This window comes from Bombina bombina, chromosome 3 (assembly GCF_027579735.1).
Source record: "Bombina bombina isolate aBomBom1 chromosome 3, aBomBom1.pri, whole genome shotgun sequence".
NCBI classification, from domain to species: Eukaryota; Metazoa; Chordata; class Amphibia; order Anura; family Bombinatoridae; genus Bombina; species Bombina bombina.
This window is the reverse complement of record NC_069501.1, coordinates 718,490,912-718,513,426: the sequence shown is the minus strand read 5'-3', so window position 1 is coordinate 718,513,426 and position 22,515 is coordinate 718,490,912. Positions and strand designations below refer to the sequence as shown.

Below are 22,515 nucleotides of genomic sequence, written 5' to 3'. Positions count from 1 at the left end.
GTGATCAGTCCACGGGTCATCATTACTTCTGGGATATTGCTCCTCCCCAACAGGAAGTGCAAGAGGATTCACCCAGCAGAGCTGCCATATAGCTCCTCCCCTCTACGTCACCTCCAGTCATTCGACCAAGGACCAACGAGAAAGGAGAAGCCAAAGGGTGTAGTGGTGACTGGAGTATAATTTAAAAAATATTTACCTGCCGTAAAAAACAGGGCGGGCCGTGGACTGATCACACTACAGGAGAAAGGAATTTATCAGGTAAGCATAAATTATGTTTTCTCCTGTTAAGTGTGATCAGTCCATGGGTCATCATTACTTCTGGGATACCAATACCAAAGCAAAAGTACACGGATGACGGGAGGGACAGGCAGGCTCTTTATACAGAAGGAACCACTGCCTGAAGAACCTTTCTCCCAAAAATAGCCTCTGAAGAAGCAAAAGTGTCAAATTTGTAAAATTTGGAAAAAGTATGAAGCGAAGACCAAGTTGCAGCCTTGCAAATCTGTTCAACAGAGGCCTCATTCTTAAAGGCCTCATTCTTAAAGGCCCAAGTGGAAGCCACAGCTCTAGTGGAATGAGCTGTAATTCTTTCAGGAGGCTGCTGTCCAGCAGTCTCATAAGCTAAACGTATTATGCTACGAAGCCAAAAAGAGAGAGAGGTAGCAGAAGCTTTTTGACCTCTCCTCTGACCAGAGTAAACGACAAACAGGGAAGACGTTTGTCGAAAATCTTTAGTTGCCTGTAAATAAAATTTTAGGGCACGAACTACATCCAGATTGTGCAGAAGTCGTTCCTTCCTTGAAGAAGGATTTGGACACAAGGATGGAACAACAATCTCTTGATTGATATTCCCGTTAGTGACTACCTTAGGTAAGAACCCAGGTTTAGTACGCAGAACTACCTTATCCGAGTGAAAAATCAAATAAGGAGAATCACAATGTAAGGCTGATAACTCAGAGACTCTTCGAGCCGAGGAAATAGCCATTAAAAATAGAACTTTCCAAGATAACAACTTTATATCAATGGAATGAAGGGGTTCAAACGGAACGCCCTGTAAAACGTTAAGAACAAGGTTTAAACTCCATGGCGGAGCAACAGTTTTAAACACAGGCTTAATCCTGGCCAAAGCCTGACAAAAAGCCTGAACGTCTGGAACTTCTGACAGACGTTTGTGCAACAGAATGGACAGAGCTGAGATCTGTCCCTTTAAGGAACTAGCGGATAAACCCTTTTCTAAACCTTCTTGTAGAAAAGACAATATCCTAGGAATCCTAACCTTACTCCAAGAGTAACCTTTGGATTCGCACCAATATAGGTATTTACGCCATATTTTATGGTAAATCTTTCTGGTAACAGGCTTCCTAGCCTGTATTAAGGTATCAATAACTGACTCAGAAAAACCACGTTTTGATAAAATCAAGCGTTCAATTTCCAAGCAGTCAGCTTCAGAGAAGTTAGATTTTGATGTTTGAAAGGACCCTGTATCAGAAGGTCCTGTTTCAGAGGTAGAGACCAAGGTGGACAGGATGACATGTCCACCAGATCTGCATACCAAGTCCTGCGTGGCCATGCAGGCGCTATTAGAATCACTGATGCTCTCTCCTGTTTGATTCTGGCAATCAATCGAGGAAGCATCGGGAAGGGTGGAAACACATAAGCCATCCTGAAGGTCCAAGGTGCTGTCAAGGCATCTATCAGGACCGCTCCCGGATCCCTGGATCTGGACCCGTAACGAGGAAGCTTGGCGTTCTGTCGAGACGCCATGAGATCTATCTCTGGTTTGCCCCAACGTCGAAGTATTTGGGCAAAGACCTCCGGATGAAGTTCCCACTCCCCCGGATGAAAAGTCTGACGACTTAAAAAATCCGCCTCCCAGTTCTCCACTCCCGGGATGTGGATTGCTGACAGGTGGCAAGAGTGAGACTCTGCCCAGCGAATTATCTTTGATACTTCCATCATTGCTAGGGAGCTTCTTGTCCCTCCCTGATGGTTGATGTAGGCTACAGTCGTGATGTTGTCCGACTGAAACCTGATGAACCCCCGAGTTGTCAACTGGGGCCAAGCCAGAAGGTCATTGAGAACTGCTCTCAATTCCAGAATGTTTATTGGTAGGAGACTCTCCTCCTGATTCCATTGTCCCTGAGCCTTCAGAGAATTCCAGACGGCGCCCCAACCTAGTAGGCTGGCGTCTGTTGTTACAATTGTCCAGTCTGGCCTGCTGAATGGCATCCCCCTGGACAGATGTGGCCGAGAAAGCCACCATAGAAGAGAATTTCTGGTCTCTTGATCCAGATTCAGAGAAGGGGACAAGTCTGAGTAATCCCCATTCCACTGACTTAGCATGCACAATTGCAGCGGTCTGAGGTGTAGGCGTGCAAAGGGTACTATGTCCATTGCCGCTACCATTAAGCCGATTACCTCCATGCATTGAGCCACTGACGGGTGTTGAATGGAATGAAGGACACGGCATGCACTTTGAAGTTTTGTTAACCTGTCTTCTGTCAGGTAAATTTTCATTTCTACAGAATCTATAAGAGTCCCCAGGAAGGGAACTCTTGTGAGTGGAAAGAGAGAACTTTTCTTTTCGTTCACCTTCCATCCATGCGACCTTAGAAATGCCAGTACTAACTCTGTATGAGACTTGGCAGTTTGAAAGCTTGAAGCTTGTATCAGAATGTCGTCTAGGTACGGAGCTACCGAAATTCCTCGCGGTCTTAGTACCGCCAGAAGAGCACCCAGAACCTTTGTGAAGATTCTTCGAGCCGTAGCCAATCCGAATGGAAGAGCTACAAACTGGTTATGCCTGTCTAGAAAGGCAAACCTTAGATACCGGTAATGATCTTTGTGGATCGGTATGTGAAGGTAAGCATCTTTTAAATCCACTGTGGTCATGTACTGACCCTTTTGGATCATGGGTAAAATTGTCCGAATAGTCTCCATTTTGAACGATGGAACTCTTAGGAATTTGTTTAGGATCTTTAAATCCAGAATTGGCCTGAAAGTTCCCTCTTTTTTGGGAACCACAAACAGATTTGAGTAAAACCCTTGTCCCTGTTCCGACCGTGGAACTGGATGGATTACTCCCATTAATAAAAGCTCTTGTACGCAGCGTAGAAACGCCTCTTTCTTTATTTGGTTTGTTGACAACCTTGACAGATGAAATCTCTCTCTTGGGGGAGAGTATTTGAAGTCCAGAAGGTATCCCTGAGATATTATCTCTAGCGCCCAGGGATCCTGGACATCTCTTGCCCAAGCCTGGGCGAAGAGAGAAAGTCTGCCCCCCACTAGATCCGTTCCCGGATCGGGGGCCCTCAATTCATGCTGTTTTAGGGGCAGCAGCAGGTTTCCTGGCCTGCTTGCCCTTGTTCCAGGACTGGTTAGGTCTCCAGCCTTGTCTGTAGCGAGCAACAGATCCTTCTTGTTTTGGAGCAGAGGAAGTTGATGCTGCTCCTGCTTTGAAATTCCGAAAGGAACGAAAATTAGATTGTCTAGCCTTAGGTTTGGCTCTGTCTTGAGGCAGGGCATGGCCTTTACCTCCTGTAATGTCAGCGATAATTTCTTTCAATCCGGGCCCGAATAAGGTCTGCCCTTTGAAAGGTATATTAAGTAATTTAGACTTAGAAGTAACGTCAGCTGACCAGGATTTTAGCCACAGTGCTCTGCGCGCCTGAATGGCGAATCCGGAATTCTTAGCCGTAAGCTTAGTTAAATGTACTACGGCATCTGAAATAAATGAGTTAGCTAACTTAAGAGCTTTAAGCTTGTGTGTAATCTCATCTAATGGAGCTGATTCAAGTGTCTCTTCCAGAGACTCAAACCAAAATGCTGCTGCAGCCGTGACAGGCGCAATGCATGCAAGGGGTTGCAATATAAAACCTTGTTGAACAAACATTTTCTTAAGGTAACCCTCTAACTTTTTATCCATTGGATCTGAAAAGGCACAGCTATCCTCCACCGGGATAGTGGTACGCTTAGCTAAAGTAGAAACTGCTCCCTCCACCTTAGGGACCGTTTGCCATAAGTCCCGTGTGGTGGTGTCTATTGGAAACATCTTTCTAAATATCGGAGGGGGTGAGAACGGCACACCGGGTCTATCCCACTCCTTAGTAACAATTTCAGTAAGTCTCTTGGGTATAGGAAAAACGTCAGTACTCGACGGTACCGCAAAATATTTATCCAACCTACACATTTTCTCTGGTATTGCAACTGTGTTACAATCATTCAGAGCCGCTAACACCTCCCCTAGTAATACACGGAGGTTTTCCAGCTTAAATTTAAAATTTGAAATATCTGAATCCAATCTGTTTGGATCAGAACCGTCAGCCGCAGAATGAAGCTCTCCGTCCTCATGTTCTGCAAGTTGTGACGCAGTATCTGACATGGCCCTAACATTATCAGCGCACTCTGTTCTCATCCCAGAGTGATCACGCTTACCTCTTAGTTCTGGTAATTTAGCCAAAACTTCAGTCATAACAGTAGCCATATCCTGTAATGTGATTTGTAATGGCCGCCCAGATGTATTCGGCGCCACAATATCACGCACCTCCCGAGCGGGAGATGCAGGTACTGACACGTGAGGCGAGTTAGTCTGCATAACTCTCCCCTCGTTGTTTGGTGAAATGTGTTCAATTTGTACAGATTGACTTTTATTTAAAGTAGCATCAATGCAGTTAGTACATAAATTTCTATTGGGCTCCACTTTGGCATTAGCACATATAGCACAGATGTCTTCCTCTGAATCAGACATGTTTAACACACTAGCAAATAAACTAGCAACTTGGAAATACTTTTCAAGTAATTTATTATAATAAGAAAACGTACTGTGCCTATAAGAAGCACAGAAAGAGTTATGACAGTTGAAAGTTAATAAACTGAAAGGTTATAGCATCAAATCTTTGTAAAAAACACAATTTTAGCAAAGGCTTGTTCCCATTAGCAAAGGATAACTAACCCTGATAGCAGAAAAAAAAGTTACAGAAATAAACGTTTTTTATCACAGTCAACTACAATCTCACAGCTCTGCTGTGAGTGATTACCTCCCTCAAAACAAGTTTTAAAGACCCCTGAGTTCTGTAGAGATGAACCGGATCATGCAGGAAGTACAGTGAGCTTCTGACTGAATTTTTTGATGCATAGCAAAAGCGCCAAAAACGGCCCCTCCCCCTCACACACAACAGTGAGAGAGATCAGTAAACTGTCATAAATTAAATAAAACAACTGCCAAGTGGAAAAAATAGTGCCCAAAATATTTTATTCACCCAGTACCTCAGAAATGAAACTATTTTACATGCCAGCAAAAAACGTTTAACATAAATTAAGTGTTATTAAAAAGCCTGTTGCTAGTCCCTGCAAATTAGGCTAAAGTCTTATGCACACAGTATAATTCCAGTGAAGTGCCATTCCCCAGAATACTGAAGTGTAAAATATACATACATGACAGCCTGATACCAGTTGCTGCTACTGCATTTAAGGCTGAGTTTACATTATATCGGTATGGCAGAATTTTCTCATCAATTCCATTGTCAGAAAATAATAAGCTGCTACATACCTCTTTGCAGATTAATCTGCCCGCTGTCCCCTGATCTGAAGTTTACCTCTCCTCAGATGGCCGAGAAACAGCAATATGATCTTAACTACGCCGGCTAAAATCATAGTAAAAACTCAGGTAGATTCTTCTTCAAATTCTACCAGAGAAGGAATAACACACTCCGGTGCTATTATAAAATAACAAACTTTTGATTGAAGGTATAAAACTAAGTATAATCACCATAGTCCTCTCACACATCCTATCTAGTCGTTGGGTGCAAGAGAATGACTGGAGGTGACGTAGAGGGGAGGAGCTATATGGCAGCTCTGCTGGGTGAATCCTCTTGCACTTCCTGTTGGGGAGGAGCAATATCCCAGAAGTAATGATGACCCGTGGACTGATCACACTTAACAGGAGAAACATGGTTTTGAAATAGCAAAGTGCTACTTGTACTTATTGCCCTATAACTTGCAAAAAAAGCAAAGAACATGTAAACATTGGGTATTTCTAAACTCAAGACAAAATTTAGAAACTGTTTAGCATTGGTATTTTATGGTGGTTGTAGATGTGTTAGAGATTTTGGGGCTCAAAGTTAGAAAAAGTGTGTGTTTTTTTCATTTTGCCCTAATATTTTATAATTTTTTTATAGTAAATTATAAGATATGATGAAAATAATGGTATCTTTAGAAAGTCCATTTAATGGCGAGAAAAACGGTATATAATATGTGTGGGTACAGTAAATGAGTAAGAGGAAAATAACAGTTAAACACAAACATCGCAGAAATGCAAAAATAGCCTTGGTCCCAGATGGTCAACAAATTGAAAAGTGGCCTGGTCACTAAGGGGTTAAACAACTTTTCATTTTATTTTCATAAGCAATTTTGCTTAGTTCTTTGGTATAATTTGTTAAAGGGATGTTACACGGTCTGTTTTATTGTAATAAAAAAGCACTAAAAGCAGTAGGTTATACTTAATAGACATCATTGCAATATGTATTATTATTTTTAAAAGATTTTTACCTTTTATTTCATTTTTTAACTTAATTTGTGCAGTGTCCTTTGCTTCCTAACACAGCCCTTAACAACAGTAGTACTAAATAGGTGCAGTGTGACACTACACTTTGACTGTGTCCTGGACAGTAATAAACAAAATTAAAAATAAAGTAGTGCTAATCAAAGCTAGACACTCTAGGTTCTCATCTAAATTAACTATCAATTTCTTATACACTTCACATAAAAAAAAAAAAAAGTGTGCACTCATACTTCAATGCTCAATAAACTTAAAAATTATATCAACACTGTATCAATGCCGCATTAAAAATTATAGTAAGAATTGTTACAACTGTTTTATAATCACATGACTAATAATAGCTAATAACGGTTGTCTGAGTCTGATAACTGTAGATTAATCTTTACTTACTAAATTGACAGTGTATTAGAAATTGCTGCAGTCAAGTTTTAAGTCACATGGTCAGTGACAACCAATAGTAATGGTCAGAGTATGTATATCCAATCAGTCTTTTACCAATAGAAGCTTGCTTAATCTGTTACTGTATCGATTAGCAGTTATTTGCCACAAGTTTATAATGCCAGTATTGGGCTTCGTGACACAGCCCTACAGGGAGGCTGGAGACTCTCCAGGAAGGTATATCTAGCTAGGAGGTAATAAACCTTCTAGAATAACTTTAGCTAGTTTATTATTCATAAAATGCTAGCAGCAATGCATGGTTTGCTCATGCTCAGAAGTGGCAGAATGCATTTTAAGTTATTTATTTATAAAATATTTTACCAGGAAGGATACATTGATATTTCTCTCGCTTTGATTGCATTGATACAATAAAATACAAAAAACATAATTTATGTAAGAACTTACCTGATAAATTCATTTCTTTCATATTAACAAGAGTCCATGAGCTAGTGACGTATGGGATATACATTCCTACCAGGAGGGGCAAAGTTTCCCAAACCTTAAAATGCCTATAAATACACCCCTCACCACACCCACAAATCAGTTTAACGAATAGCCAAGAAGTGGGGTGATAAGAAAAAAAGTGCGAAGCATATAAAATAAGGAATTGGAATAATTGTGCTTTATAAAAAAAAAATCATAACCACCACAAAAAAGGGTGGGCCTCATGGACTCTTGTTAATATGAAAGAAATGAATTTATCAGGTAAGTTCTTACATAAATTATGTTTTCTTTCATGTAATTAACAAGAGTCCATGAGCTAGTGACGTATGGGATAATGACTACCCAAGATGTGGATCTTTCCACACAAGAGTCACTAGAGAGGGAGGGATAAAATAAAGACAGCCAATTCCTGCTGAAAATAATCCACACCCAAAATAAAGTTTAACGAAAAACATAAGCAGAAGATTCAAACTGAAATCGCTGCCTGAAGAACTTTTCTACCAAAAACTGCTTCAGAAGAAGAAAATACATCAAAATGGTAGAATTTAGTAAAAGTATGCAAAGAGGACCAAGTTGCTGCTTTGCAGATCTGGTCAACCGAAGCTTCATTCCTAAACGCCCAGGAAGTAGATACTGACCTAGTAGAATGAGCTGTAATTCTCTGAGGCGGAATTTTACCCGACTCAACATAGGCAAGATGAATTAAAGATTTCAACCAAGATGCCAAAGAAATGGCAGAAGCTTTCTGGCCTTTTCTAGAACCGGAAAAGATAACAAATAGACTAGAAGTCTTACGGAAAGATTTCGTAGCTTCAACATAATATTTCAAAGCTCTAACAACATCCAAAGAATGCAACGATTTCTCCTTAGAATTCTTAGGATTAGGACATAATGAAGGAACCACAATTTCTCTACTAATGTTGTTGGAATTCACAACCTTAGGTAAAAATTCAAAAGAAGTTCGCAACACCGCCTTATCCTGATGAAAAATCAGAAAAGGAGACTCACAAGAAAGAGCAGATAATTCAGAAACTCTTCTAGCAGAAGAGATGGCCAAAAGGAACAAAACTTTCCAAGAAAGTAATTTAATGTCCAATGAATGCATAGGTTCAAACGGAGGAGCTTGAAGAGCTCCCAGAACCAAATTCAAACTCCAAGGAGGAGAAATTGACTTAATGACAGGTTTTATACGAACCAAAGCTTGTACAAAACAATGAATATCAGGAAGAATAGCAATCTTTCTGTGAAAAAGAACAGAAAGAGCGGAGATTTGTCCTTTCAAAGAACTTGCGGACAAACCCTTATCTAAACCATCCTGAAGAAACTGTAAAATTCTCGGTATTCTAAAAGAATGCCAAGAAAAATGATGAGAAAGACACCAAGAAATAAAAGTCTTCCAGACTCTATAATATATCTCTCGAGATACAGATTTACGAGCCTGTAACATAGTATTAATCACGGAGTCAGAGAAACCTCTTTGACCAAGAATCAAGCGTTCAATCTCCATACCTTTAAATTTAAGGATTTCAGATCCGGATGGAAAAAAGGACCTTGCGACAGAAGGTCTGGTCTTAACGGAAGAGTCCATGGTTGGCAAGATGCCATCCGGACAAGATCCGCATACCAAAACCTGTGAGGCCATGCCGGAGCTATTAGCAGAACAAACGAGCATTCCCTCAGAATCTTGGAGATTACTCTTGGAAGAAGAACTAGAGGCGGAAAGATATAGGCAGGATGATACTTCCAAGGAAGTGATAATGCATCCACTGCCTCCGCCTGAGGATCCCGGGATCTGGACAGATACCTGGGAAGTTTCTTGTTTAGATGAGAGGCCATCAGATCTATCTCTGGGAGCCCCCACATTTGAACAATCTGAAGAAATACCTCTGGGTGAAGAGACCATTCGCCCGGATGCAACGTTTGGCGACTGAGATAATCCGCTTCCCAATTGTCTACACCTGGGATATGAACCGCAGAGATTAGACAGGAGCTGGATTCCGCCCAAACCAAAATTCGAGATACTTCTTTCATAGCCAGAGGACTGTGAGTCCCTCCTTGATGATTGATGTATGCCACAGTTGTGACATTGTCTGTCTGAAAACAAATGAACGATTCTCTCTTCAGAAGAGGCCAAAACTGAAGAGCTCTGAAAATTGCACGGAGTTCCAAAATATTGATCGGTAATCTCACCTCCTGAGATTCCCAAACTCCTTGTGCCGTCAGAGATCCCCACACAGCTCCCCAACCTGTGAGACTTGCATCTGTTGAAATTACAGTCCAGGTCGGAAGAACAAAAGAAGCCCCCTGAATTAAACGATGGTGATCTGTCCACCACGTTAGAGAGTGTCGAACAATCGGTTTTAAAGATATTAATTGATATATCTTCGTGTAATCCCTGCACCATTGGTTCAGCATACAGAGCTGAAGAGGTCGCATGTGAAAACGAGCAAAGGGGATCGCGTCCGATGCAGCAGTCATAAGACCTAGAATTTCCATGCATAAGGCTACCGAAGGGAATGATTGAGACTGAAGGTTTCGACAAGCTGTAATCAATTTTAGACGTCTCTTGTCTGTTAAAGACAGAGTCATGGACACTGAATCTATCTGGAAACCCAAAAAGGTTACCCTTGTTTGAGGAATCAAAGAACTTTTTGGTAAATTGATCCTCCAACCATGATCTTGAAGAAACAACACAAGTCGATTCGTATGAGACTCTGCTAAATGTAAAGACTGAGCAAGTACCAAGATATCGTCCAAATAAGGAAATACCACAATACCCTGTTCTCTGATTACAGACAGAAGGGCACCGAGAATTTTTGTGAAAATTCTTGGAGCTGTAGCAAGGCCAAACGGTAGAGCCACAAATTGGTAATGCTTGTCTAGAAAAGAGAATCTCAGGAACTGATAATGATCTGGATGAATCGGAATATGCAGATATGCATCCTGTAAATCTATTGTGGACATATAATTCCCTTGCTGAACAAAAGGCAATATAGTCCTTACAGTTACCATCTTGAATGTTGGTATCCTTACATAACGATTCAATAATTTTAGATCCAGAACTGGTCTGAAGGAATTCTTCTTCTTTGGTACAATGAAGAGATTTGAATAAAACCCCATCCCCTGTTCCGGAACTGGAACTGGCATAATTACTCCAGCCAACTCTAGATCTGAAACACAATTCAGAAATGCTTGAGCTTTCACTGGATTTACTGGGACACGGGAAAGAAAAAATCTCTTTGCAGGAGGTCTCATCTTGAAACCAATTCTGTACCCTTCTGAAACAATGTTCTGAATCCAAAGATTGTGAACAGAATTGATCCAAATTTCTTTGAAAAAACGTAACCTGCCCCCTACCAGCTGAACTGGAATGAGGGCCGTACCTTCATGTGAACTTAGAAGCAGGCTTTGCCTTTCTAGCAGGCTTGGATTTATTCCAGACTGGAGATGGTTTCCAAACTGAAACTGCTCCTGAGGACGAAGGATCAGGCTTTTGTTCTTTGTTGAAACGAAAGGAACGAAAACGATTGTTAGCCCTGTTTTTACCTTTAGATTTTTTATCCTGTGGTAAAAAAGTTCCTTTCCCACCAGTAACAGTTGAAATAATAGAATCCAACTGAGAACCAAATAATTTGTTTCCCTGGAAAGAAATGGAAAGTAGAGTTGATTTAGAAGCCATATCAGCATTCCAAGTCTTAAGCCATAAAGCTCTTCTGGCTAAGATAGCCAGAGACATAAACCTAACATCAACTCTAATAATATCAAAAATGGCATCACAGATAAAATTATTAGCATGCTGGAGAAGAATAATAATATCATGAGAATCACGATTTGTTACTTGTTGCGCTAGAGTTTCCAACCAAAAAGTTGAAGCTGCAGCAACATCAGCCAATGATATAGCAGGTCTAAGAAGATTACCTGAACACAGATAAGCTTTTCTTAGAAAAGATTCAATTTTTCTATCTAAAGGATCCTTAAACGAGGTACCATCTGACGTAGGAATGGTAGTACGTTTAGCAAGGGTAGAAATAGCCCCATCAACTTTAGGGATTTTGTCCCAAAATTCTAACCTGTCAGGCGGAACAGGATATAATTGCTTAAAACGTTTAGAAGGAGTAAATGAATTACCCAATTTATCCCATTCTTTGGAAATTACTGCAGAAATAGCATTAGGAACAGGAAAAACTTCTGGAATAACCGCAGGAGCTTTAAAAACCTTATCCAAACGTATAGAATTAGTATCAAGAGGACTAGAATCCTCTATTTCTAAAGCAATTAGTACTTCTTTAAGTAAAGAGCGAATAAATTCCATCTTAAATAAATATGAAGATTTATCAGCATCAATCTCTGAGATAGAATCCTCTGAACCAGAAGAGTCCAAAGAATCAGAATGATGGTGTTCATTTAAAAATTCATCTGTAGAGAGAGAAGATTTAAAAGACTTTTTACGTTTACTAGAAGGAGAAATAACAGACAAAGCCTTCTTTATGGATTCAGAAACAAAATCTCTTATGTTATCAGGAACATTCTGCACCTTAGATGTTGAGGGAACTGCAACAGGCAATGGTACATTACTAAAGGAAATATTATCTGCTTTAACAAGTTTGTCATGACAATTATTACAAACAACAGCTGGAGGAATAGCTACCAAAAGTTTACAGCAGATACACTTAGCTTTGGTAGATCCAGCAGGCAGTGATTTTCCTGTAGTATCTTCTGGCTCAGATGCAACGTGAGACATCTTGCAATATGTAAGAGAAAAAACAACATATAAAGCAAAAGAGATCAAATTCCTTATAAGACAGTTTCAGGAATGGGAAAGAATGCCAAATATCAAGCTTCTAGCAACCAGAAGCAAATGAAAAATGAGACTGAAATAATGTGGAGACAAAAGCGACGCCCATATTTTTTAGCGCCAAATAAGACGCCCACATTATTTGGCGCCTAAATGCTTTTGGCGCCAAAAATGACGCCACATCCGGAACGCCGACATTTTTGGCGCAAAATAACGTCAAAAAATGACGCAACTTCCGGCGACACGTATGACGCCGGAAACGGAAAAGAATTTTTGCGCCAAAAAAGTCCGCGCCAAGAATGACGCAATAAAATGAAGCATTTTCAGCCCCCGCGAGCCTAACAGCCCACAGGGAAAAAAGTCAAATTTTTGAGGTAAGAAAAATATGATAATTCAATGCATAATCCCAAATATGAAACTGACTGTCTGAAAATAAGGAAAGTTGAACATTCTGAGTCAAGGCAAATAAATGTTTGAATACATATATTTAGAACTTTATAAATAAAGTGCCCAACCATAGCTTAGAGTGTCACAGAAAATAAGACTTACTTACCCCAGGACACTCATCTACATGTTTGTAGAAAGCCAAACCAGTACTGAAACGAGAATCAGTAGAGGTAATGGTAAATATAAGAGTATATCGTCGATCTGAAAAGGGAGGTAAGAGATGAATCTCTACGACCGATAACAGAGAACCTTATGAAATAGACCCCGTAGAAGGAGATCACTGCATTCAATAGGCAATACTCTCTTCACATCCCTCTGACATTCACTGCACGCTGAGAGGAAAACCGGGCTCCAACTTGCTGCGGAGCGCATATCAACGTAGAATCTAGCACAAACTTACTTCACCACCTCCCTTGGAGGCAAAGTTTGTAAAAACTGATTTGTGGGTGTGGTGAGGGGTGTATTTATAGGCATTTTAAGGTTTGGGAAACTTTGCCCCTCCTGGTAGGAATGTATATCCCATACGTCACTAGCTCATGGACTCTTGTTAATTACATGAAAGAAACAATATTAATACATAATATATGCAAAATTTAACATAGAACAGGTAGGAAATATATAATCAACCATGACAGGTGCATTCTGTTTTGAGATATGTAGAGAGGGGTCTCTTAAAGGATTTTAGGCTTGGGGATGGTTTGAAAGTGTGCGGGAAGTCGTTCCATAATTGTGGTGCTCTGTAGGAAAAGGAGGATCGAGCTGCTTTCTTTTGTATTGAGGCAAACTAAATAATGTGCTGGTACTGGATCGGAGGTTATAGGAGGTGGGAACAGCAGGGGAGAGCATTCTGCTCAGGTAGGGTGGGAGCTTCCCAGGAAAGCTCTTAAACACAAGGCTGGAAAGATGGAGGGTTTGTCTGGATTCCAGGGACAGCCAGTTTAGTTCTTTTAGCAGGTCACAATGGTGGGTCCTGTAGTTACATTGTAGCACAAAGCGGCAGAACGAGTTATACAAAGTTACAAAGTTTATTAAGGCGAGTTTGCGGTGCAGGTGCATATACTACATCCCCATAATCAATGATTGGCATCAGCATTTGCTGTACAATCTTTTCCTTTACTGTAGGGCTTAGGCAGGATTTGTTTCTGTACAGGGCACCTAGTTTTGTATAGAGTTTAGATGCCAGTTTTTCTATGTGGAGGCCAAAAAATAGATCAGGGTCTAACAACAGACCCAAGTATTTGAAAAAGTGGACTGCGGTCAGTGTGCAATTTGATTTTGTTTTGATGCGTAGATGGGAATTTTGTAGTTTGCGTAATTTAGGTACCGTTCCAAAAATCATTGTGACAGTTGTCAGTGTTTAGGAAGAGTCTTGGAGCACTGCCTCAAGCTGCGGCAGATCGGGTTTGCTTGCATAGATTACTGTGTCGTCTGCGTACATGTGTACAGTTGAGGATTTGCAGACATTTGGCAGATCATTTATAAATAATGTGAATAGCAGGGGGCCCGAGAATGGAACATTGGGGAACAGCAAACGTGACTGGGAGAGGGAGGGAGTCGCTGTCAGAAATGAAGACATATCGTGATCGACCCGATACATATGATCGACGTGTGTCATTTATTAGTTTGTCAATCAGGGTGGTGGAGTATCTGACAAAATAATTGTTAAAGGCATTTGCTACTTCTAAGTTCCAAAAATGTCTCCTCTGTTATCTTTTTTTTTGTATCCCCCCTCAATTGGTTTCTTTTCACGTTTATTTTGAATTAACACATTTGTTTTTACTAAAGGAGCACTGTTTAGAGTAATCCTGGCAGTAGTGTTTGCAACAATATTTATTGTAATGTTATATGCTGTTGCAAATACTGTTGCCATAGACTGCTAAAAACATGTGAACACTCCCTAAGCTTCTATCAGCTTACCTAGGTTTACTCTTCAACAAACGATACAGAGCATACAATTTTTAAACAACTTCTATTAATCTATTTTGATTTCTCATGCAAATGTAATACACAAAACACTACAAAGCTAGAGCTGAACAAAGCAATATTAATTTGTCTCTCTGGGATTAAAATTATTTTCCTGGAAAAAAAAAAAAAACAATACTGATTTTAACAACAAACATGAAATCTTTTTTTTTTTTCCTCTTAAAAATGCAGATAGAGCAATCCTTTTTAAATAACTTACTCCAATTTACATCTGTAATCACATTTGCTTCGTTATCTAGAAATCCTTTGTTGAAGGAGCAGAAATGCACTACTAGGAGCTAGCAAAACACATCCAGTGAGCCAATAACAAGAGGCATACATGTGCAACCAATCAGCAGCTAGCTTACAGTGGTGCATTGATGCTCCTAAGCCTACTTAGGTATGCTTTTCAAAAAAGGATATTAGGAAAATAAAGCAAATTAGATCACAGAAGTACAAAAGGAAAAATTGTATCTATCTGAATCTTGCTTGAGCTCATAATGTTAGATGTCAAAAAACACACCACTACAATTTGAATAAAGTTTTGTTTTTTTTTGTTTTAAATATGTTGCATTAATATAAAAACCATGAAAAAAATCAAACAAAAAAACCCAAAAGATTGTCCTTACCTTCTCCCCAACTTCTTCATTTAAGGTCAGACTTGCCAATGCTGAAAGTGCAAACACCACCACAGTCAAACTGCTGTGTGCTAGAAAGCTAATTAATGTACGATAGAATCCTTTCACATGATTCTGCAGAAAAAGAAACAGAACAAGTTAGAAGCAAAATCAGTCAATTTCCAGACGTTATAAAATGTATGGTAAAGGTCATGAATGCTATACCCAACGCTTCAGTCACATCCAAACACCTTAAAATGTTTTAGTCTCTGCACTTATAAAGAAAAAATAAAGCCAATTCTTTACAAATACAATACCAGTACTGTCTTCATACTTCTGGACTTCCCTACAGCTTTACTGATTCTGTGTTCTGTTCCCATATCCTCTCTTGTAGGTATCTATCTCTGAATGCCATGTTTTCCTCTTTGAATCACTGCAATTTATGTCTCTCTCCTTTGTGAGCCAATTTCTCTCTGTTTTAGTCATCTGCCTGCAAGATGCCCTGGAATCCATTCTTAACATCATTACTCAGGGACTCACATTACTAGCCATATTATCTAATAGCAATACAAAAAATTATCTAATAGCAATACAAAAAGGGAAGTCAAAATTACTATTTTCATGATTCAGATACAGCAACAATTTTAAGAAACGTTCTAATTTATTTCCATTATCTAAATTTGCTTTACTCTCTTGGTATCCTTTGTTGAAAAGCATACATAGGTAGGTTCAGGAGCAGAAATGCACTACTTGGAGCCAGTTACTGATTGGTTTCTGCACATATATGCCTTTTTTATTGGCTCATTAGATGTATTCAGCTACCTCCCAGCAGTGCAATGATGCTCCTTCAACAAAGGATACCAAGAGAATTAAAGCAGAAATATGATTAATATATGTGAACTGAACAGTGGTTTTAAACTGTATGCTCTGTCTGAGCCATGAATGAAATTAACACCAAAAAAAAAAAAGCTTACCAGTGAGAAACCTAAAACAGACCTGCCCACTCCCCTAGTTACTTGTATAAAAAGTTACCTCCTTTAACACTGCCCCCTCCTCCTCCGAGTGTTGGCCAGACTAACAGGCGGACCAGGCAATAGGGAGGGAGCCTGGTAAGCATTGCCCTCCCTGGTAATACTTACCAGTGAGAGGACTACCAAAGCAGTAAGCAGTGTAAGAAATACCTGGAGCATGGAATCGGCATAAAAGTAATTACAACTAGTACATATAGTTTATTTTACCTAAAAATCTACAACAAATAAACACTTTAACTTCAGAAAAATAGACTGTAAATGCAACAGGTGGCTAATCTGTTACACTGCCAGGACAGTTAGAAACACAGTCAGGACTTAAATATGACCCTTGATTCCTGTACTTTCCTTGTTTTTTGTGTTTGTTTTGCAAACTAAAAATCTGACTATACAAAAATAAATAAACAGAAATGCAAACTTTGTTACTTGAACTACAAATATTTTAACAATAACAGAAAAATGTTAATTTTCTTTGTGCACTTCACTGAAAGTTTTTTGTCAGAAGTCTTTTTTAGCATTTGAGACAGGGACACTGTACCGAAAATTTGTCTTTCATGATTCAGATTGAGCATGAAATTTTAAGCAACTTTCTAATTTACTCCTATTATCAAATTTTCTTCATTATCTTTATTTGAAATGCAAGAATGTAAGTTTAGATGCCGGCCCATTTTTGGTGAACAACCTGGGTTGTCCTTGCTGATTGGTGGATAAATTCATCCACCAATAAAAAAAAGTGCTGTCCAGAGTACTGAATCCAAAAAAAAGCTTAGATGCCTTCTTTTTCAAATAAGGATAGCAAGAGAACGAAGAAAAATTGATAATAGGAGTAAATTAGAAAGTTGCTTAAAATTGCATGCTCTTTCTGAATTACAAAATAAAAAAATTGGGTTCAGTGTCCCTTTAAAATGGCTTTTTGCAGGGCATAAAAACAAACTCCTAAAGGGGCATTTGTATGGGCATTGCCCTTAAAAAGGCATTAAGCTCTTTTTCACTGCCCTTAAAAGGGCATTCAGCTCTTTTTGAAATTGGCCAATGAACCCTAATCTAAAAAAAAAAAACCCCCCAAAAAAAAAAAAAACAAATCTGACACTAAAGTCCCAAATAGGTACTCATGGTTTCAGAAGTCCGGTAGAGGTGGTCTTCTTCAAGGCGGGTCCATCATCTTCATCCACAGCGAAGGCGGAGCAAAGGGCCGGAACGGTCTTCCCAGATCCTCGGCGGTTGTCATCTGTGGCGGCGGTCCTCGTTGGCATGGAGGCTCCTCTTCATCAGATGTCTGTCATATACAGAATATTGAATTCAAGGTACCACAATCAATTTGGGGTACCTTGCATTCCTATTGGCTGAATATTTCAAAACAGCCAATAGGATTAGAGCTACTGAAATCCTATTGGCTGATTTTGAAATAGAATGAGAGCTACTGAAATCTTATCGGCTGATTTGAACAGCCAATAGGATTTCAGTAGCTCTAATCCTTTTGGATGTTTTGAAATATTCAGCCAATAGGAATGCAAGGTACCCCAAATTGATTTGCAGTACCTTGCATTCAATATTCAGTATATGACGGACCTCGGATGAAGAGGAGCCTCCATGCCGCCGAGGACCACCACCGCCGCCGTCACAGTTGACCTCCGCCGAGGATCGCCACATCTGGGAAGACCGCTGCGGACCTTCGCTCCGCCTTCACTGTGTTTTTTTTTTTTTTTTGGTGGGGGAGGTTTGTTTTTTTTAGATTATGGTTCATTGAGCAATTTCAAAAAGAGCTGAATACCCATACAAATGCCCCTTTACGGGCAATGGGTAATTTAGGTTTATTAGCGTTAGTTTTTTTATTTTTTATTTTGGGGGGTTTACTGTTAGGGAGGACTTTGTTTATTTTTAATGTAAAAGACGATTTATTTAGGGCAATGCCCTACAAAAAGCCCTTTTGAGGGCTATTGGTAGTTTATTTTTGTAATGTTAGCCCTTTTTTATTTTCTCTAATTTTAGATTAATGTAATTTTATTTATTTTAATTGCAATGTATTTTTTTATGTAATTAAGGGCTTTAATTTAGGGGGTGTTAGGCTAGGGGGCTTAGTCATTAAATTAGTTTTTTGCATTGTGGGGGTTGGCGGTTTAGAAGTTAATAGGTAAATTAGGTTTAATGCGTTGTGGGGGGTTGGCAGATTAGGGGTTAATAGATGTATTGGGTTGGGTAGTTTGCAATTTTGTGTTTGGCAGATTTAGGGGTTAATAATTTTATTGGGTATTGTTATTTATTTTTTCTTAATACTTTGTGCGGGAGGTTAGTTTTTTTTTTGTTTTTTTTAAACTTATTGTGGGCGGTTAGTTTATTTTTTTTTGTAATGCTCCGTTTGCCTTCGCTGCATCCCGGTGGATTCCGAAAATGGCAGGGTGGTGAAAGAATCCACCTTAGCCTCGCGCTGCCAACATTCCTTTGAGGAATTATAGTATATATTTCTAGTTCAAGTTACAATGAAAATTAATTTAGGGTGCGTCTCTTAAACTCCCCAGGGTGTGTCTATTACAAGTTTCCTGGTTAAAGGGACAGTCTAGTTAAAACTTTTATGATTCAGACGGAGCAGGCAATTTTAAGCAACTTTCTAATTTACTCCTATTATCAAATTTTCTTTGTTCTCTAGGTATCTTTATTTGAAAAAGCAGGAATGTAAGCTTAGGAGCCATGAAAGTTTAATTTTAACTAGACTATCCGTTTAACTAAAAAACAGATGATTTCAAAAGGAGCAAGGTGAAAACCAAAAACTAAGGGCTCGATTTATCAAAGCCCCTACGGCTGCAAGTTCTCACAAGAACCTGCTCGCCGTTTTTTTTAACAAGCAGCGGTCATGAGACTAATCTCTTCGCCACCTCTAAGGTGGTGAAATTCAATCTCTGCGGTTTAGTCCGACCAAGGAGATTGACAGCTCCTGCCCGCGCACAGCCAATCACGAGCGGGCAGGAGCTGTCAATCTCTTGCTCATGTGCAATGGTAATTTCCTCCGGGGAAATTGGCCCCGCCAGAGGCGAGCTGAGGAGTACAGGGGCGCGTATATGCGCCCCTGTCCGCCTCAGCTTTCATAAATCGAGCCCTAAGAACTGCTGCATCTGAACATGGTCTAATAAATGCATACAATTAGAGGTAAGAAAAAAATGTCAGACCTCAGAGACTTGGGAAAAAGAACAAAGCTTTCACCAAAAATCAAACTAAAACACATAGTATAAATGTTTTAAAGTACAATGACAAATATATAAAAGATATCATGTGATAAATAGTAATCAGATTGCGAAAAATCAGCCTTGCCCAGTGAACTGCTGTTATAACTATAGGCAGAAATAGTCAAAAATACATACATCATGAAAGGACTTCACAAGGCTTACAAAATGTACGTTATATGACACACAGCTCAAGTACACAAGAGCATAAACTTGCAAACTAAATAAGCCTATAATGGTAAAATGGTATCAGTAACTTTACTGCTTAAGCTAGAGTGAGAGATCTAGATATATATAGATATATATATATTGTACAAGGGCATAAACCTTAGAAGGAGTGCTGTATATAAAAAATAAGGTGGACTTTCCGGTGGGAGCGGTCACGGGAGCGGACACAGAGACACGCCCGTGCTAAGAACCAGCTGCGACACCAAGCTAGAGGAAGAGCCTCTAGGCGGATAGAAGTTTGCCGCCGAGACTCACTAGCTAGCAACTAGACATCCCCGGGGGAACCCGGCCCCAGGCGAGCTAACACACTGTCAGTGGAACATCTGTTGGGGAATACTAAAGGACATCAGCTTGCTTACTGGAAAACGCAGCGTGCCACGACCGCACACAGCCCGGATAAAACAGCACGTTACTGGCTGGATTGTTACCGGTGCTGTGGAAATCCCCCCCGTCATACCAAAAAGGGGAAGAAAAAAAAAAGGAGCACAGTAGTGCAGGACCATTGCTGGAGAACACTGAGGTTACAGACGAAGAGAGTGGACACTACAAAGAAAATAAGCTAAGTACCTAAAGGGCGTGAGCCTGAACTGTGTATCAAGTTTGTTGGGGGCAAAAGAGATATGCATAATATAAAATCTCCTTTGGAAATAAGTGAATAGAGGGTTAGCTGGGTGTATTATCCTAAGAATAAACAAGGATAGCCTGCTATAGGTAGGGCTCAGAACCCTTACATATTTACTTTGGAACCTACGGGTTTAACAACACTTAGCTGCATACGCTTAAAAGCAGTTTTTGTCCTAGGAGAGACATGAAATAAGTTAATGGCCCCCAAGAACTGTGTTAAATCTAAAATGGAACATACAATGTGTACCCTGTAAAAAAAGAAACGGGAAGGAAAGGAGAAAAAGAAAGTGAGCACGAAATAGGAGGATAATTGGGTGTATCTTTCTTGAGGATAAACAGGAAGTACCTGCTATAAGTAGGGCCCAGAATCCACTGCATATGTTCATATGAACTGTTGGCTTAACATTTTGGGACACTGCACTTATTAAACTAGACTGGAGAAGGAGACAATGAAGCTGGATGTATAATATAAGAAAATTGATCAGTAGCTTGGTCAGATAATAATTAAGCACACCTAACCTAAAGGTTTCCCACTTTACGAACTATGTAAAACCCCATGGTAAAGAATTAAAGCTGCATAACTGCACAAGTAGATGGAAACGAAGTTCGGTGAACAAACCTGGACAAGGATTTTCTATTATAAACAGAAAGAGTGGAGTAACAAATCTATTGAACATAATAGGATGGGACAGAAGCCCACATTTGTTAAGTAGCTGAAAAGTGAAAAACAGACTTACAGTGAAGAACTAATGGTTGAAAATTGGTGGCTAATGTTGTACACTTGTCTTATTACATCTGCCTGTTTATAATCTTAGATCCATCTCACACATTAGATTTAAACCTGTATTTTAAGTCTTAAATCTCCATAGCTAAATTGAAATAGTAAGTTATACAGTTGTGGGGGACTATAGGAGAATAGGGGAGAACAGATAAATGAGTTTTGGCTAGAAGTTAATATATATTGCATAATAGAACTAAATTGGATAAAAGGAAAACATAATTTATGTAAGAACTTACCTGATAAATTCATTTCTTTCATATTAACAAGAGTCCATGAGCTAGTGACGTATGGGATATACATTCCTACCAGGAGGGGCAAAGTTTCCCAAACCTTAAAATGCCTATAAATACACCCCTCACCACACCCACAAATCAGTTTAACGAATAGCCAAGAAGTGGGGTGATAAGAAAAAAAGTGCGAAGCATATAAAATAAGGAATTGGAATAATTGTGCTTTACAAAAAAATCATAACCACCACAAAAAAGGGTGGGCCTCATGGACTCTTGTTAATATGAAAGAAATGAATTTATCAGGTAAGTTCTTACATAAATTATGTTTTCTTTCATGTAATTAACAAGAGTCCATGAGCTAGTGACGTATGGGATAATGACTACCCAAGATGTGGATCTTTCCACACAAGAGTCACTAGAGAGGGAGGGATAAAATAAAGACAGCCAATTCCTGCTGAAAATAATCCACACCCAAAATAAAGTTTAACAAAAAACATAAGCAGAAGATTCAAACTGAAACCGCTGCCTGAAGAACTTTTCTACCAAAAACTGCTTCAGAAGAAGAAAATACATCAAAATGGTAGAATTTAGTAAAAGTATGCAAAGAGGACCAAGTTGCTGCTTTGCAGATCTGGTCAACCGAAGCTTCATTCCTAAACGCCCAGGAAGTAGAAACTGACCGAGTAGAATGAGCTGTAATTCTTTGAGGCGGAATTTTACCCGACTCAACATAGGCAAGATGAATTAAAGATTTCAACCAAGATGCCAAAGAAATGGCAGAAGCTTTCTGGCCTTTCCTAGAACCGGAAAAGATAACAAATAGACTAGAAGTCTTACGGAAAGATTTCGTAGCTTCAACATAATATTTCAAAGCTCTAACAACATCCAAAGAATGCAATGATTTCTCCTTAGAATTCTTAGGATTAGGACATAATGAAGGAACCACAATTTCTCTACTAATGTTGTTGGAATTCACAACTTTAGGTAAAAATTCAAAAGAAGTTCGCAACACCGCCTTATCCTGATGAAAAATCAGAAAAGGAGACTCACACGAAAGAGCAGATAATTCAGAAACTCTTCTAGCAGAAGAGATGGCCAAAAGGAACAAAACTTTCCAAGAAAGTAATTTAATGTCCAATGAATGCATAGG

General features: G+C 39.4%; 1 protein-coding gene across 1 annotated transcript in view; it reads right to left on the bottom strand.

Annotated features, from left to right (window-relative positions):
• Window positions 1-22,515, bottom strand: part of CIP2A (cellular inhibitor of PP2A) — a 335,048-nt gene that overhangs the window by 250,936 nt on the left and 61,597 nt on the right. Inside the window, exon 6 of the mRNA XM_053707535.1 lies at window positions 15,272-15,394. Within this exon, the coding sequence (XP_053563510.1) occupies window positions 15,272-15,394 (123 nt within the window). The remainder of the gene's footprint in view (window positions 1-15,271; window positions 15,395-22,515) is intronic.